The sequence below is a fragment of the Pseudopodoces humilis genome, chromosome 1, assembly GCF_049639895.1.
Source record: "Pseudopodoces humilis isolate 2021_Gansu_Grassland_sample_001 chromosome 1, ASM4963989v1, whole genome shotgun sequence".
Taxonomy (NCBI): domain Eukaryota; kingdom Metazoa; phylum Chordata; class Aves; order Passeriformes; family Paridae; genus Pseudopodoces; species Pseudopodoces humilis.
Genome location: NC_142200.1, coordinates 104,377,836 through 104,396,867, shown reverse-complemented (window position 1 = coordinate 104,396,867; position 19,032 = coordinate 104,377,836). Strand labels below are relative to the sequence as shown.

General features: G+C 39.1%; 1 protein-coding gene across 2 annotated transcripts; it reads right to left on the bottom strand.

Moving 5' to 3' along the window:
- Positions 1-1,067: 1,067 nt before the first annotated feature.
- On the bottom strand, positions 1,068-18,696 carry MLH1 (mutL homolog 1). 2 transcript variants are annotated; one of them, XM_005519068.3, is made up of 19 exons: positions 18,552-18,696; positions 17,235-17,325; positions 17,009-17,107; positions 15,842-15,915; positions 14,683-14,755; positions 14,331-14,422; positions 12,910-12,952; positions 12,185-12,273; positions 9,821-9,933; positions 9,151-9,244; positions 8,465-8,618; positions 7,412-7,755; positions 6,506-6,654; positions 4,993-5,101; positions 4,104-4,167; positions 3,393-3,557; positions 2,390-2,482; positions 1,922-2,035; positions 1,068-1,395 (listed from the first exon to the last, which is right to left on the bottom strand). In XM_005519068.3, exons 1-19 carry the CDS (start codon positions 18,656-18,658, stop codon positions 1,228-1,230), a joined length of 2,235 nt encoding a protein of 744 aa, XP_005519125.2. In that variant the 5' UTR covers positions 18,659-18,696; the 3' UTR covers positions 1,068-1,227. The 2 variants fall into 2 exon arrangements, with proteins under 2 accessions (XP_005519125.2, XP_087918800.1); XM_088062674.1 differs by lacking the exons at positions 9,151-9,244; positions 12,910-12,952; positions 14,331-14,422; ... (3 more) ...; positions 17,235-17,325; positions 18,552-18,696.
- Positions 18,697-19,032: the final 336 nt, after the last annotated feature.

Genomic DNA, 19,032 nt, shown 5'->3' with positions numbered 1-19,032 from the left:
CAAAAACAGAAGAAAATGAGCATAACTCAGAATATAGTTATGGTTTGGAGGGTTGTTAGTTTTGTGGGGGTTCAGGAACCCACACAGCATTGTGATGAGGAGCTGACATTTGTTACATGGCATAAGAGCAGACTGCTGCCACACTTAACATATAACGTAAGCACGCCTGTGGTGATCTAAAGACATTTCTCACATATACATATCAGAGTCAAGGTTCTTTTGAATGTTCCAGAGAGGGAGCTTTTAATGTTAAATATCAAATTTACTTACTAATTAGGCATTACATGTGAGGAGTGATACAGCAGTATGCTGAAATCACAAGACTAGACTCATATCAAACTGCTGCCCTTCATGAGTATTTCTCAGAGGCAGGGTTTGGGACCTCAGCAGTCCAAGAGGATTAATGCTTCTGCTGGTACCAGCTGCTTTCAAATTAAACAGAAATCTTTACAGTGCAAAAATGAAGCTTGCTTTCCCTTTTGGTTTGGATGTTAGATGCCTCTTGGACTTAGAAAAACACTTTCCCTGTGGGGACACAACCTTGAAAGTAGATCTCCCAAGCCCTACTCATTAAATTCAAGACAATGAATATTATTGTCTGCATGCTCATTTACTGTCTGCCAGAACATTCCCGTTTTTATTCTCTGACTCCTTGATTAAAAAGGACAGGATTGGCCTTATTTCAGCAAGGGCTCTGAAATATTGCAAGACTAACTCTTGCAGTAACATGATTTTAAGTGCTTTGCATGTACACTCACATTGCAGGTACTGTCAGACAGCTGTCATGCTTAAAACAAGAGAATGCAGGTAACCTAGCTAGATTTCCATAGGCAACTGAAGTTAAAGCATTCACACTTCAACTAAATTAAGCTCTGTCTTCTTCCACAATCACTTCACAATCACAAACCCAGTATATTTTCTTCAGTAGCAGTGTATTCTGTTAGCAGATTGGTTAATAGGGAAACTCAGAGTCTAAGTGGAGATTTTATTTTACGGATTTTCGTTGGGTTTAGACAGAGCAAAAAGGATTTTTTTTATACTTTGATCAACAGAAGGAAAATAGACAATTTACTGTTGTGTTAGCAGTTTAGTAGGGTACTAAATCCCCTCTTTCTTTCCTCCATCAAGATTCCAGTTTTATCTTCAACTAAGTAAAACTCAAGGTAACATGAATGAAAACAGAAGGTGTCCATCTAAAAAAAAAACCAGTCTTTAATAACTACTTGCTCAACATCTTTCAAAAACTTTATACAGGTCAGGCAGGTTAGCAAGCTGCAAAATGTTGCCATCTTCTGCAAAGTGTTTAGGAGGTAAAAGATGAGTCCTAAAAGCTTTGTAAAGCACATGTTCCACAGTCCACTTCCATGTTACTGAACCAGAGTCAGAATCTTCATTCTGAAATACAGGAAAACAAGGACAAACAAACTGAGGTTCTGTTTAACTAGAGGAGAGCATGCCTTAAAAACTTTATTATATAAGACTACAGCAATTGTAAAATTCTGCTGGTATTAGAAAAGTTCATTCTATACAGTCAGTTCTAAGCTCTGTAAAGTCACTTGCAAAATGGGTGAGCTTAACTGATCAATCAGGCAGATATTTAGACACAATCAGGTTGTACTTTTAATTTATATGCATCCTTATTCTGCTATAAAAATATAGCATAAAAAATACATTCCTAACTCAGAGGCCAAGGAGGCTTGTAATAATATTAAGTACACTGCAATGCCCAAAGTTAAAATGTTCCCTCAATACCTATAATACTTCAGAAAATTTAAGTCACACACTTTCAGAATCTTGCCACACTGCTACTTGATTCAGTTCACTGAAAGAGCTGGGATTAGAAGTCCATATCTGAAAGAGCAGAAGTTTCCTGTATGTTGTTAGTTATCTGGTCACAGGACTAGTTACAGTATTCTCATACCTGAGAGTTTGTTGGGTTAGATTCCTCTATTATATACTGCTTTCTGATGGAGTAGAACATGGCTAGTTCTTTACTCAAGCTTTCAAAACACTCCTTTTCTTCATCCCAGTTTACCTGTTTAAAAAAAAAAAAAGTAATTTTACAGAATCTGGGTAGCAGAGAGACTCCATAGAGATTCTTATTATGGAAAATTTATATTAATGTATTGGCCATTTTTGTCCTGGTAAGGTAAAGGTATAGAATGAAAAACAGGGTAGGAATGCAGGCTTTTAAGTCAAAATAGAGGCTCAGACAGTCAATAGTTATAAACACAGAACCAAAGCATAACTAATCGGTAATCACAGAACAGCATGTGGCACACATAACAGCACATTTAAGCTGCACCAGAAACTGCAAAGGCAGACTGGAATTACTTAAAGTAAAAAAAGTAATTATGCATCAATACAAAATAAATTTGAGAGACTATACCTCTGTGGCCAAGCGCAGGATAAACATAGGCAGTCCTTCCAATGGTGGGACATAGTTGTCTATCAGAAGTGGTAACCCAGTTAGATTTCCTTCCTGCAAGGCAACACTGCTGCTTCAGTAAAAAAAAAACTTCTTTCTTGCAGTAAATGCACCAAAACTCTTACATATTTTAAGACTGATTCTTACCAAACTCAGTGAGCCTTACAAGTTTTTAAAGCCCAATGCCAGACAGACATTGCATGAAGAGATTTATTGGTGTTGTTTGCTTTCACAAGCTGTGTATTAAGCCACTTAGCTCAGGGAGTGGCTGAATTCAACCTTCTCCTCTAGCTCCAGGTTACATAGATACCAATTCCCAGGCAAATATCCAAATGAAGTGCTTGAGCTTGATATAGCTGTTCACTTTTGTATAAAGAAAGTAAGGGTTGCCTTAAGACACATTGAGAGCCACAGTGGTGCTGCAGCCCTGTCTGACTTAAGACTTGGTTAAGATGCACACCTTGCTGGTTAAGAGATCTGCATTCTAGTTATAGAAGCAATGACTTAATTATGGATTGCCCAGAGAGGCAGGGGGTTCTTGAATATCTCCCTCACTGGAGATAATCAAGAACCATCTGCACATGATCCCATGCTATGTGCTCCAGGACGACCCTGCCTGAGCAAGGAGATTGGAACAGATGACCCACTGTGGTCCCTGCCAACCCAACCCAACCCAACCCAACCCAACCCAACCTAACCCATCCTGTGACTGTAGCACCCTTCTTAAAGGCAGCCTAAGTCCTGAGAGTTTTAAATGAAAGGGTTATGCTACCTAAAATCTTACTGGAATTAGTTCTTAGTGATGGTAAGCACTGCAAGCAAGCTGCTGCAGTTATCTGTCACCAAAATATACAATTACGGAATCATTTAGATTGGAAAAGACCTTTAAGATCTAATCCAACCATAAACCTAACATTGCCAAGTCCACCATTCATTTACTGTCAGAAGTAATAGCTGCAGTCACCTCATCAATTTCAAGAGAGAAATAATCTTTCAACATTTCAGTCTTCTTTTTCAAAAACTCTACAATGTATTCAGCAAGCCCTTCTTTTGGGCCATCTTCTTCTGTCCAGCCACTTTCAGGATCCTCTAAAGCAAGCATTGAAAGCTCATATAAAGGAGCTGGCTCCTAAAAATGAAGAAGGCAAAACTTTGGTTAATGATCAGCACACTCTATAGGAAATCTGTAACTTTTTCCTTCACATACTAATTAATTCTAATACACTATTTCTGGCCTGCAGAACTAACAGTTCTGTTTATCATAACCAAGCTAAAAAGGTATGAATTTCTTTCTTCCTTCTCTGCAGTCCACAATCCCACTGAGCACTGTGATATTTTACAGGATAAACACTGGCAATCAACACCATATTTCTGCAGACTGTATATTCCAATTATTTGTCCCAATGCAATGAGCAACAGCAAAACTTGGTAAATAACTACAACTGACACTAATAACAAGCAGCCAGGATGACAATTTAACAGTAGCAGCTACAAAAGTACTAAGTTTGCTTGTTTTCTGTTCTTACTGAGAAACAAAACAACATTCCTATAGTGGACAAAAGACAACCTGAATGTGCAACTAAAACTACGCATTTATCTGAAAGGGCAGACCTACTGTAAATACATTTTCTAAAAACATCTTTTTCTATAGGATATAATGTAAAATTATACTTACAGACAACCTTAAGACTCCAAAGTTTGCAAAGTCATAAATAAGTATCTGGTAGAAGAGTTCTTGGCTAAATTGAAGCACAAAAATTAATTATATGGACAGGATTGCATATCTACAAATTACCATAATTAAGAGGGGAAAGTAAGGAACATCAGACATATATATCCAGTCCTATTACTAAGGATCTTACTTTAACTCAAGAGTTTAAGGGTTCACCTGCATTATCTAGATATTTACAATTAAAGGTGTTTCTTGGTTTCTGACATCATCAGCCACACTGGTGCAGAAATGTTACATACTCAAGTATCCAACTGCTATCAATTTAATCCTTGATAATTTATATTTCAACTTCTTTATTCCTTTACTGCACTGTAAGAAATGCAAAGAAACTGGGAAATTAATAGATGTGTATCTTAAGTCTAATCTCTGAATTCTTAGAAAAATTAAAGTAGCTGGCCCTGTAAGGCTGCACAGGCAAAATTAAAAATTTAATGTTACAATCATGTCCTGCAGATACACTTAACCCAAGTGGATACAATGTTTTCCAAGACTTTTCTGAAGCCTCTGCTTTATTCCATGATCCTGAAGTGAATCATGATGATGATCATAGATTATCTAGATCATCATGAAGCAAGTCTTTCCCTTTCTCTTACTGTATTGTGAGCACACAATACAGTAGTTGGCATTTTAATTACACTGATTTCCAGCAACTTTTCCCAAGTGTGCCAGACTTGTTTCCACTGTTCTGAATGAAGTGCTTCATTTTTAGCCCCATGACTTTTCAGACAGACAAGAGAACAATGTTGTTTTCCCTGTCATTTCCTTCCTTCTTCTAATTAGCTTCACAATTGGTACTTATTTCAGCTGCCAACAGGTCTAGCAACTCCTTTACCTGAGTTTTGTTGTATTGAGAAGGTACAGCTTTGTCTGGTACTGGGCCAGAGCCCACTGAGGACTGACACAACCAACAAATGAGTGCTCATGTAGCATCTCCTGAAGTTCTGAAACAACAGAGAGGTGGGGAAGAAACAAAAGAATGTCATTTCATAGTTGCAACCCTGCCCTCATTTATTTAGTTGAGTGGTTTGTGTATTTTTATCATGAAAGTCTCAGGTTACTGTTCAGTCACTCCTACACCCCTGCTTCATCTTATATCATTGTATGACCAATTATTCACAAGTTTTGAAATATTAATAACCTTTCTGCATACTCATACTATTAAAGCATAAAGGAGAATAGTTATTTAACATTTAAACTACAAGTGCAAATTAGAAAAAAATAAAAGTAAAGTCCCTGTGTATGAATAGCCTTCCAAAATTAATTTCCAGCCACAGGAGATTGGTGAGGAGTGCATACATACTTCAAAAACTGCAGGTGTAAACCAGCTTTGCAACACAATCTGGGTATTATCAAACTGAATTCTAGAGGTGTGATAGAACAGGTCCATAATAATGTTTTTCATAATTTCTTTACTTTACTCTCACAAAGTAACCTTTATTTAAAATATATATTTATATGAGTAAGAAGGCTGGGAAAGGTATGAGAAGTCAGATTTCATAAAAGAGTTAATTTTAGGCATTCCACAAAAAAAATTCACTAGTTGCCATACATGGGAGCAGCTTTGTTACTGATGTTTGGCACTTCAGTCACGGCATGAACAAAGCACTAAGCTACCCTAATTCCACTGTTATGCTTTCTAAAGGAATATAACAGACTGAGAAAAGATTTCTCTCTTTCCAAAGTCTCTTTTAGGTACTTCTTACAGAGGTGATGATGAGACACAACCTGAGGCAGCTTCACAAGTATTATCATGCATTTTGAGATATTCAGGGACAACCCTTTGATTTCAGTATTTAAACACTGACAGACAGATATGGAATTATTGGGTCAGAATTACCAGTCTTCTGCAAAACATTTACTGGAGCACAAGTAAAGTAAAAGTTCATGCTTTCTAAAGTTTAAGATTCTTATCAATTTATAGAAAAGTTATTTATTACAGATGTCTGTGTGGAGCGTCCCAAATTCTTACAACCAGAAAAATCAAAATAAATCCAACAAAACCTCCAGGATGTGAGATTCCTAGCATTTAGACACGAATAATAAGGGTATGAGTCAGTGTAAGTTGAGTTCAGACACTAAGTTAAGAGGGAAACACCCTAGAAAGAATCACAAACCTTTTATCTTTGTCTAGAACAACTCTTAAAAAAGAGAGTATTTTACAAGTCTCACCATTTCATGTAAGTGGGACAGATACAAATAAAAATTAAAAGCAAAAGCTTTTGTTAAAAACTTGCTTAGCAGCACAGTAAGTTCACTGGGCCTCCTTTTAAATACCTTTTCCCATTTCAAACAGTCATATTTACCTGGTGGAATAATAGTAATTTTGAGAAACAGGTCTTGCTTACTTGCATGTGCCTGGTTACTAATTTCCTCCTGGAGAGTCAACACACTGGTCAAGTTGATAATTCTTCTTCTAGGGGTGCAGGCAGCAGTCATATCCTTTCTGGTATCATCTTTCTCTAATTCCACGTCCATGTGTTCCCGTGGTCTCTTCCTGCAATACCAAAACAAAAGGAATTATGTTCAATTCTCCTATCACTTAGACCAAACACAGCAACAGACGAGATGCTCAATTCACATGCTGTATGTTAACACAGGAAATGCAGACAGTTTCCCAGAAAGACAGTTTTATTTTTGCTTCTGAGGAATAATCTGTTAGGAAAGAGTAGTTCAGAATTTTAAGAGAGATTGTGACATTCTAATACAAATCACATCAGGCAGCTGTTGCTTAAGCACCAAGCAGATTGGGCTCTAAAGGATACATCAAAAATGTTTGTATTTCTAACAATTTTCTTCTCCATGCCCATTTTTCTGTAATACTGGGGGGAAAGGGAGTCAGATTCTCTCAGAACAGCTTCTGCAAGAGCTATAAAGTTTATAGCACTTTAGCCTTTACTAGGGTAACACCTGTCAAATTCAGTGATGTAGTTTCTACACCTCACAAAAGGAGGGCTTCCAGGAAGAGACAGACCAGTATGATCTCCCTAAATTAATGTCATTATTTATGCTACTTCCTGCCTTTCAGTAAGCACAGAAACCATATTCCAGTCACAAAATTTATCACAAGTTACATAATTCAGAGTTCACAGATTAGGTTTAATTTCTCAATAAAATGTCATGAAAAATTATTCTAGAGAATTTTTTCCTTCTGGAAAAGCAGAAGTCCAAAGAGATCAGAAAACTATAGTTTCAGAGCTATGCCATGAAATAAATAGGTAGCCTTGCACCGGTTTAGGAAAGGTGGGACTTACCGAGAAAGCACAGTCTCAGGAGACAAGCATCCACTCTTGCTCGGCCCCCCTGTATCCTCCTGAAGATCAGCCATTTCAACCAGGTCACTGACTTCTTCCATTTCAGCATCCTGGGGCCTGTCTGCACCTTCTGGAGGTCCTGCATTAACCTCTGTTGTCACTTCAGTTGGGCCTGCACTTAGGGGGTTGTTCACTGGCTGAAGAAAAGCATCTAATTTCTGCTCTCGGGAATCAGTGCGGACCATCTGATGCGCATAAACTTTATCGCTGGTTCCCTTGGTAACCACAGAAGAGTTTGCTGCTACAACCTCACTGGAAGAGCAGTCAGCCCCTGGAAGCAATGTCTTCGTTCAGACATGAGGAAGCAAAGAGAAGAGATTGAACAAGAAAAAAAGGAGCAGAAAGATTAGTCACACTTCTCACAGTATCTTACTGCTCAGAGGCAAATTTGAAACCCCTAGCAACAGAGTGTCAGCTGCTTAAAAGGCCACCAGCTTTGCACTTGCTATCCACATAGAGTGAATGTCATCATCTTGGCAGTTGAAATCATTAGCTAACATTCCTTTGTCTCAAAAGAAAAATCTTTAAGGCAGAAAAATCACAGGAAAATTAGTCTGTATAAAAATTCTAGTAATTCTTATGCTATGTTTTACATAAAGAGAAAGTGGAGTATCTTCTGACTGTTTTTCTGGTAAGATTAAATCCGAAGTGTTATCAAATACACAGAACAGTTTCCTCAATCGCATCATCTTCACATAAATCAGGGCAGAATAAAAAAACAATGTACCACATGTGAAGGCTAACATACTTATAAAATCAAGAAAGCTAATCAGGTACTTGACAAAAATGTACTTAAAATCTTATCATACTTCTTTTTCTCTCTTTTGCCATATTGTTAATACTGATATATTAAAGTGACTTGAAACAGAGCAAAGTTCTAAAGATACCAGTACACTTGTGTCATATCTGCAAAGATTTTACTATTGAACAGAATAAATTATCACTGATCATTAAAACAATGCAGAACTGCCATCACTCCATAGATGTTCTCACCTGAGTGAAGTACATCCTTGAGGAATTAGAGCCCAATAACTTGCTCTCTACATGCTGTTGCACACGCTCCAGAATACTGTCTTCATGAAGAAAATGGACCTCGTGTTTTGTAGGATGCACATTCACATCTACATTCTGGGGGGCTATTTCCAGGCTGGAAAACATTTTAAAAGAAGTTAACCTAAAATAACCCATGGATAGCAAAGAAAGCAAAAATTGGTTCAAATCTGACAAAATTTGTCAGGCTTGGTGACATTATTCCATGCAAAGAAGTCAAAAAGATCCTGAAACCTGCTGAAGTTATATTACAGTCAGACTTGTTTAGATAATTAAAAAATAATACAAAATCACTCACCAAAATGAGTTTATATAGGTAAGCTTAAACCAACCTTTTCCACTGTCCAACTACAAAAACCCACTTCTAGAAATATCTTTTACTTGCAGTGTCTCATGAATTAATAGGAAAGGACTTCAGCTGAAATTACAGATACTATCTACTTCTAAAACTAAGGTCTGTCTTCTTAAGATTTCCTTAATGTTATTTAATTATCTCCTGCCTGGTGATGAACTACCTCAGTGCAATGCTTAACACTGTCATGAGGAACAGAAATGTCCTTCTAAACCTACTCACCCTAGTTATAACCTACAAGAAAGTATTAAAAGGCTACTTCTTCCTATTACTTTACCTTAAGTATAGGAATGGGTGCGTGCTTTTTGGCAAATAAGCAGCATACACAGTTTCTATGGCTTTGCGCATAGCAGCTGACTCTACCAACCGATCTGAAACACAGAACACAGCGCTGTTTCCAAAGAGCCCAGCTAAAACACACTGCACAGTGCCCAGCTACTCCTTCAGGTAAACATCTTCACGCTTTCTGTCTTCAAAGGGAACCCGTTTTTACCCATTTTCCTCCAAGACGTATTTATTCTTCATATACAACCAGGAATAGACAGTATTTTCTCAGCATGTTTTACATTTAAAAGTATTTTTTTCCCACAAATACTGTAATAACCAGACTACCTTTTCATTATTCCATAGGCAGGGTTTGTTGCAACCCATGCCAGTTTTGCTGGAGAATGGAGAGACCAATCTGTGCAAGCTGGCAGGACACAGCCATAACCTCGATACTCTGAAGTTTAAGTCCAGTCTTAGCTGTTTTCCATTAAATACAGTGCCAAGTGTGATGCACATTGCAAATCTAAAAACGCTTTAAGATTTACAATTAACTGTGATATTTATTCTTAGAAGTGTTTTTAAGAATGCTTATGCACTTTGTAGATCTTCAGAAAGTTCTGTTCTTCTGATTATGTAAGCAACATATGAATGTACAAAACGCTGCCTTTTTTTAAACTTACGGTTTATGAAGAGTAAAAATATACATTTCTTCACAGAGTAGTTTGCATTTGTGATGTAACCTTTCATTTTAAAGGCCAGATTTGCATCTTCACAGTCCACTTCTATGAGTTCCCTATTAAGTTTGACAGAAACACAAACAAAAAATTAGTTCTGTTGATGTAAATTTTGAACAGTACTAACAAGCAGAGATATTCTGTTTTTCCAGTTGGCAGGGTCAGCACAAAAGACACAGACACCAGCTTTAAGGAATGAGTGTAATTAACTATAGTTCAAAAGAGCAAAGAATTACAGAAGGATAATCTAAGTAATGCACCTAATCATTACTAAAAAAGATTGCCTACAGTGATTAAGAAGATACATCATCAGTGACCCTAACACTTTACCATCACCCAGATTCACACATCAGCTGGGGAGCCCCAGCCACAGCGAAGGACTGGACAGCCACTCCTGGTAAGTGGGAAATCCCACACAGTGTGTCCACAAGTAGGTGAAGGCTCCACCTTCACTGAGAGAGTGTCCAGCTTTTATTTTGTTTAATAAAAAAGCTCACATAACTGTAATGAGGAAACATCTGGTTTCAGTCTCCTCTTGGGTTCCCCCCAAAGCCTAGCCGGGATCAGAGGAGGAACCAAGGGAGTTGGCTTTGACCATATACCTCCAAACAAGGTCAGAAGTCTGATTTCATGGCCTTGTCCATCCTCTAAATTTGGGAAGATAAATATGTTCTTATCACACTACATATTTTGCTAATGATCATACGTATTTTGCTAATGAGTAGATACAAATATCATAAAACATATGGTTGGAAGGTTCATCTAAAGGTCAATTTTGGCTCAGGGCCTATTGTTCAAGTCTCACTACTTCATATAGTGATTTATTTTCTATCACAGTTAATGAAAATATTAGAATTGAGAGCTCAAACACTGACTGCTGGGTCACAGTAATTATTTAACCTGAATTGCATAATTTCCTCTTAAGTGTAAACTGGTAATGTTGTATTGTTGGAATCTGTAAAATTACCCCCATTATCTTTTTAATACTGTAACACATCACAGTATCCATAGCATTATAATCTGCTGATAATTCTAATATGAATTTCATTGTTTAAGTCATTGACAGTGATTGACAAGAACACTTCAAAATTTTCTGCAGCCAGGGAAGAACAAACACATTTTTTCTTGGACTACTTTGTCTACTTTTACCAGTCTAATATATCTTGGTAGTCTGTTAAGAAGTCATTAAAATGTAAAAACCTCTCTTGCTCATGCACATAGATCCTAACATTAACTATTTTCATAACAGTTTTAATAATTTTCATAATTCATTAGTCAAGGAAAATCCACTTTGTTAGTTTGTGAGCACAGCTCTCTAGGAAGCCATTATGCCAACTTTTAAAGTTAGCACAGAACAGACTTAAGGGCTACTTATTTCCAATTCAACCTTGATATATACCAAGTGCCATTTTTATTTGTGTTCAGTTTTTAACACCATCTTGAACTGGGTAAATTATTATTAGAAAAGAAATTATCAAAACATTTACTTTGAAATGGACAATTTATCCCGAACCATACAAAGGAAAAACTCTTTTCAAACGAGTATCCATAGCAGAAATAAACAAATGCACAGCAATGAAATACATAGAACACTGCAAACCTCATTACTTAGCAGTTTCTCTATCTTGCTGTGCTTCCTAAAGGTGTTTTAATGAATTAGAAGTTCCATTCATTTAATGTTAAGCTTGACTTCAGTCAATAACAGAACAGAATCAAAGGGACACCCAGCTGTTCATGGGACAAATTCATACAATGAATTCTTCACAGCTGAAAGTCCTAAAAGTCTCATAAAGAGACTTTTTCCTAAAATGGCAGAAACGTCTTCAAAGGATGATCTTTTGGTTTTTTTAACTTTGTCTATCTGATTTCCACAGCTTCAGCTAATGTAGCTTTTGTCAAAATAGGAAACCATAAGATTTCAGGAAGAAACAATATGAGTAGCTTCAAAATTTGTAAGGTAGCAGACAGTAAGAAGAATTTTCATGGTACAGGAAGAGGCTAGGGACTTGTAGAGAACACAGGTTCAGCTTGCTGTTTTTACATGAGCACACAGGAAGTTACAAGCAGGTGGTTCCTTTTCAGTGAATTAAAGGAACAACTTTGTAACTTTCCTCTCCCTTTTGGTGCACAAAAAAAAAGTCATACATTCTGAAAATAAGTGAGAGCTCTCTAATTGCAGTACTGCCTCTTCTCTGAAATTAACCATGAAGGAAACAAGAAAAGTTATCATAGGCCACAGTCTTTAAAAAGAAAAGGGAGGGTGATTCACTGGAAAGCTTCCTATCAAAAGGAAACTTGATATCAATGTACCTGCTAACAGCATTTCCGAAGATGGCCCTAATGTTGTCCACTGTTGAGGCGTTGGATAAGGTTCTAACATCTGACACGGTGTCACCTTGCTAAAGAGAGTAGGATTGAGTATCAATCAATTCACTTCTCTAGAGGAAATTTTAAAAATACTTTAAACAGTAACATTTCTAAAAAAAAAATGCAGGGAACAACATATCATTATATTTTTTGTATTCCTATTTACATATTTATGTTCAAAAGAGCAATGGATGGTAAATGGCACATGTTCACAAGATCAGCTAGAGCACATCAGATGCGCTGAGGCTAGTAATTCCAACTTGGAAAGTGAAGAACACACTCAAGTTCAGTAAATAATTATCAAGAATGGCACAGAACAAAGATAATCTATCCCAGCCTCTTCCTTATCCCCTCTCTTATTTGGTAATCAGGCTCTTCAGAGAAGCTGAAACAACACATGAAGCTAAACCAAATACAGCACTCTCCACACAGAATCCTCCAAACTCCTGACAAATATATTTTTGTCTTGTTTACTTCTAAATGATGTGCTTTCTATCCAAAGTGCACCAACATACCCTTCATTTCAGTATAAGGGAAGGGTCTCTGTGCTGTTCCTGTTACAAAAGATACAGTGCAAACTTTCTGGCATTTTCAGATATACACGTTATGTATATATACACAGACACATACAGACACACAGTAAAGTTACAAAGACTTTATCTACACACCTTTTTAACTGAAAAGCTGATGCCTGAGTTATGGATGGCATACCTGAAAAACAGATAAATGTAAGTCTGCAGTATGTGGAAGAAAAGGTAATTGCTTCCCCGATTGCTGAAAATCAGCTAGTAATGGGGCAAGCAATTTCACTTCCTGTTAGGCAGCAATTTGAGCCAAACTGAGCTTTTGAAGACTGAACAGCTAAAAAAACCAAAACAGGTGTGTTCTATTTATAACTCAACTGTAACCGTAAGAAATTCAAGGATTAGCTTAGCTTATTTCTCAAAAAAAAAAAGATCAGCTTCTACAGACCTGTTTTTTCAGTTTCACTGCACAGGTTTAACTAAAAAGCCCATGAAAACATCCTCAGTATAACAGAATCAAGTCTCAACTACTATGGAAAAGCATCTGAATAATGGCTGGCCCACCCTTCTAACTTCCCCTACCCAAACAGTTCAGCTCCTGCCCAGACAGTTCAGCTACCTGTGATCTCATGGCTGATATCTAATTCACTACAGCTGCATAATCTTGGCTCAAAATTTGAGGGAAATTACTGCATTGAGAGAAAAAACACACCATAGAACCTTGCAAGATGAGAAAGGTAAAAATGCAGACAAAGATTAGACTCCTGTGACTGAACTGAAAAATTTGAGAGGAAAAAAACCCCAAAATCAAGTAATAGAGAAGTCCTAAAGAAAAATAACAACCAATGAGCTGGAGGGCTGTAACTCAGCAAGATTTCAGATCATCCTGTTCAACAGAGCAGCAGGATCTGACCCTCTACCTCCCGGCTGAAGTCTGGCTAACCCAGTAAAGGTTCTTAAATAGTTTATTTGGGGAATAGACTAAACCTTGGTATACAGTCTTGCAACTCTTTGCTACTTTTTGTGTCTTCTGAAAGTGAAAAGCAATTATTTTGCTTAAATTGTGCAGATCCTGCTTGCAAAACCTCTGCACACTATGGGAGACTACAGCAGTGGCAAAAGATGCAACCAAATGGCCCAAGAAGGGAACATCCAGTAGCTAAAGAGATATTACTCCTTTTTGGGGATGTTAAGTTTCCATTCAATTTTTCTGTACTCAGCCAAATCTCAATGTTCCTGGGCAGTTTTTACATGAATTTTATTCAGCCCAGGTACATTTAGAGTTCACTCATCCAAGTCCATCACCATTTCTTTGCTCAAGCTCTTACAAATACTTAATAGCCACAGACAGAATACACTGCTTCCTATCTGGATTTTTCACATCAAATTGGATGGACTGTTATCTGACATTGCACATTAACAAATAGTTTAAAAAAAACGTAACAAACAAAATCACCACCACCACCAACAAAATGACACCAAACACAGAGTTGCCAGTCCCTCTGAAAAATCCCGGTACTCCCCATGGCAGTATATAAAATTAGGAGCCTCCCTTTTGAGTTTACCTGCTAACAACTTCTAGTATTTTTGCATATTCTTCATTTGGATTCTTTAGAGCCTTCCTCCTTGTATTTACATTGTAAAAGAGATCTTCAACCTACAGAGAAAAGGTTCACAATTAAAAATAATTTTTAAAATTCTCTCATATTGTAGAATTCATCTAAATCCATCGTGTTAATTTTTATTTTTTATATCAATTTTCTGAGAATATTTTGGTTTATGAAAAATCAACATTCAATTAATTCCTTAACACCTAACAAACTGCAACTTCAGAGATGATGCTGTTATGTACCTTACAATGTAATTGGTGAAAGGGGAACAGAAAAGGAACAAGAGAGAACAGGCACAAAAACCCACCGTGATCTGAGTTCCTTGGTTTCCAGCACAGGGCTTCGGAGGGGCTTTGATTTTTCCATCGCTGTAAGTAGCTCTAGGCAGAAAATAAGAAGTTGTAAAACATCCAGATTTACAGGAAGGCAGACATGGACAGGTGAAAACAAAGGATGAAAACAAAAGAAATCCCATCATCGTCACACTCCTCCCTCCAAAGAATTTGGGACACTGAGAATTAGTTTCCTCCACCTTTCTGCAGGAGTAAAACTGTCTTCATTGACTGTAAGAGCCAGAGGGGCAGTGAGGGAAAGGGAATAATAGCAGAGGAAAGGAGGCAGATCATGGCATATGCATTTTGAAATTGTATTACTGAGATTTTTTCCTCTAAAGGCAGGATTACTGCATTTTTTTCTTTCTTTAATAGCTAGACACAGCCTAGTATCAATTCTTCCACTAGACTTTACACTTCAGTTATGCTAACAAGAAATTCTTGACTTTACTCTAAGATCTATTTCCTTCGACACTAACAAGATTTTGAGTGTAAGAGATTTCTGACCCATGTAGGTCTTTCAGCAAGTTGTAGAGATGCATAAATTCACTTTTTCTTTCCCTCTAACATACCCTGTGTATTTAATGCAAGAAAGACCATAGTCACACAGTCTTTTGAAAAACCAAGATTCAGAACACCTCCTTTTTCCCACTCCCTTTTTTTAAAAGTGTTTAAGAAATTAATGGAAAAGCCTGTAATTTAAATGAAGTTTTCAAAAGTATATTCAGAACTCTTTTTGGATAGGATAAAGCCCCTATTGTATCGTAAAGATACGATAACAAACTAAGCTGTAAGTTCCTGTGCTGAGACTTGTGAAATTTGCCAGATGGGATGCCCATAATATATATATATACAACTTTTTATCCTGAAATGGAGAAAAAGACAAATGTTTAACCTACATTAGCTACTGAAATAGAAGTTCTTTCAAGATTTCCTGTCTCCCCACCCTACCTCCACCAATTTTAAAATACATTATTAAGCTAAAGCTTAGCTTTATAATTTGAAAAAATACATTTTCTCACATTCCAAGTCTTTTTGATTTCTGCCCTTACCACACCCTCCTCCATAACAGTAGTTCTGAAATCTGTTTGCTATTGCATGCAGCAGAAGTCATCTGGACAATAGGTAGCATACCTGAATGCACACTTTGCATCAGCTGTTTTAGTTGTTACTGTAACATGGGCAACATGACTGATGCTAGCCAAGGCCTAGGAAAAGAGAAAGCATGTTTGTAAACCTTGCTCTGGAGAATGCTGAGGCATGTCCACACTTTAAACACCATCATTAAATTTCAATATACCCCTTGCAAGTAATAAATAAAAATCCTTACAAGGAAACTGCAGGTCAGTAAAGCTTAAACAAATTCTAGTATCTAAAATACTAAACTTCCAGTAATTTTATCCAGGAAATCCTTCTGGCTTCCCTAATATTTCTCTATCTCTGATGATGCAAGTGGTTAACTATATAGCATAATTCAAAGAAATTTGCAAAATTATTAAAGTTGTGCCTTTTTCTTTTTTGTGTTAACCAGAAACCAGCTGGAAGGTTTTAGCTGTTACTCTCACACTCCTGCCCAAGCCTTTCTCTTGACTGTAAGTAATATTACAAAGCTAGGTCACAATGGTTTTCCTGGAAAACTCAAAGGACATTTCTACACAGACAAAACCAGACTCAGGACCAGACTCCACTGGCTGTGAAGATGAATATGTTTAAAGTGTGTAAGGAGAGGACCCAAACTATCTCTACTCTCAAGCATGTGAGGATCTATATATCTGAGCACAGGACACATACTCATATACCTTGTTCATCCAGAGGGGAAAGCTAAACTCATCCTTGACTGCACTTCCAGAGTTTATATAGAATCCACGAGAGTATGGAGAACCAGCATATCTGAGGGGTCAGCAAAACTAACTTTGTCTAACAGCAAAAACAAAGGAAGACCACTGTACATTTTGCACATTTAGTTTTAAGTGTGGTATTTAGACAAATGTCTGACATTGAAGATTCACCTTCCACCGTCTTTTACCTGTACATTCCTGAACCATCATTTGAGAAGGCAGGCTTTGTTTCAATTTAAAAAAAAAAATCTTATTCCAGAAAGCAAGAAGAATATAAACCTCCCTATAGGCATCCACCTAATCTTGAAAGACACTGAAATGTATTTTGAACTATATTCGCATAGCAGACTCTCTCAGAAAACAGAAGCTTCTGTACAGAGTACTGGAATTGTGATACTATGTACAACTCAGTACAGCAGAATAACAACAATGAACAGTTTCAAAACCTTGATGAATAGCTTACCTCACCCCTAAAACCATATGTAGAAATACTAGCCAAGTCTTCAAATTTTTGCAGTTTACTCGTAGTAAATCTCTCACATACAATGTCCAGATCTTCTTTCTATGTGAAAGGGACAAGCAACAGTCACTTTGCAAGTTTTTTCAAGATCAGAAACATTTATAAATTGAAATATTTTTAAAAGGTAGTATTAAACAGCAGCATAAACCTGTCAACTTTGTTTACTTACCCTAATACCACAGCCGTTATCTTGAACCTGGATGAACTTCAGACCACCTTCTTTAACTACTATCTGGATACTCGTAGATTTAGCATCCAAACTACAGAAACCAAGAAACCAAGAAAGGAATTTCAATCACAGAGTTCTGTTTAATACCTTTATCCATGATCTGGATGAGGGGATTGAGTGCAGCCTTATTCAGTTTGCAGGTGACACCAAGTTGGGCAGGAGCATTGATCTGCTGGAGGGTAGGAAGGCTCTGCAGAGGGATCTGGACAGGCTAGATTGATGGGCTGAGGCCGATGGTATGGTCAACAAGACGAAGTGCCAGGTCCTGCCCTTGGGTGACAACAACCCCATGCAGCACTACAGGCTGAGGGAAGAGTGGCTGGAAAGCTACCATGTGGAAAAGGATCTGGAGGTGCTGCACCTCTAACAGCAGTTGAACATGAGCCAGCTGTGCCCAGGTGGCCAAAAAGGCCAATGGCATCCTGCCCTGTATCAGCAATAGTGTGGCCAGCAGGACCAGGGCAGTGATAGACCCCCTGTACTTGGCACTGGTGAGGCCACACCTCAAATCCCATGTTCAGTTTTGGCCCCCTCTCTACAGGAGAGACATTGAAGTGCTGGAGCCTGTCCAGAGAAGGGCAAAGGAGCTGATGAAGGGTCTGGAGCACAAGGCTGATGAGAAGAGACTGAGGGAGCTGGGGAAGTTCAGCCTGGAGAAAAGGAGACTCAGGGGAGACCTTATTGCTCTCACTTCCCTGAAAGGAGGATGTACCAAGGTGGGGGTTGGCCTCTTCCCCTAAGGAACAAGTGATGGGTCAAGAGGAAAAGGCCTCGACCTGCGCCAGGAGAGGTTTCAATTGGATACCAGGATGCATAATTTCACAGAAAGGGTGGTCAAGCAGAGAACAGGCTGACCAAGGAAGTGTTTGAGTCATTGACCCCGGATGTATTTAAAATTCCTGAAGATGTGATGCTTAGGGACATGGCTTAGCGGTGATTTGGAGTGGTGAGTTAATGGCTGGACTTGACCGAAAGCAAACAATTCGTGAATTTCTCAAACAATAACAAAACAAGCCGGAACACAAACGCAAACAGGAACGGGGCTTTCCAAGCGGAGCTGCCTCCCATGCGTTCCGCACGGGCACATCTCGCCCCTCCTCGGTACCCGACCTCCCGCCGGCCCCTCGCTGCACGCCGGGGCCGGGACGAGCGGCCGGGACGCGGGGCCGGGACGCGGGGTCAGCCGCGGCAGAGCCCCCCACCCACCCCGCCCTACGCAGCGCGGCCGGGCTGCGGGAGGAGCGGACCGCGCGTTACCAGTTCTCGATCATCTCCTTGATGGCGTTGGCCGGCCTCTGGATGACCTCGCCGGCGGCGATGCGGTTCACCACGGCTTCATCCAGCCGCCGGATGACGCCGGCCATGGGCACCGCGCGGCAGGGAGGGAGCCGCGCTCGCGCCGCGGCCGGGCGGGGAGCGGGGCGCGCGCGCGCCGCCGGGCAAGGGCGCGCCCCCTAGCGGCTGGGAGGCCGCGCCGCGGAGGCGCTGAGGGAGGGGAGGCCAGGCCGGGAGCCGCCAGGGCCCGCAAGGGATCCGTGGGGATCCGACCCGGACGTCCCGGGACACAACAGGCTGGGCCTGAGCCAGCAGGGCCCTTGCGGCCTAGAAACCCAGTGAAATCCTGGGGTACACTGCCAGCAGGTCGAGGGAGGTGGTCCTACCGGTCTACTCAGCTCTGGTGAGGAGTGCTGTGTCCAGTTCCGGGCCCATCAATACGAGAGAGACTTGGAGCTCCTGG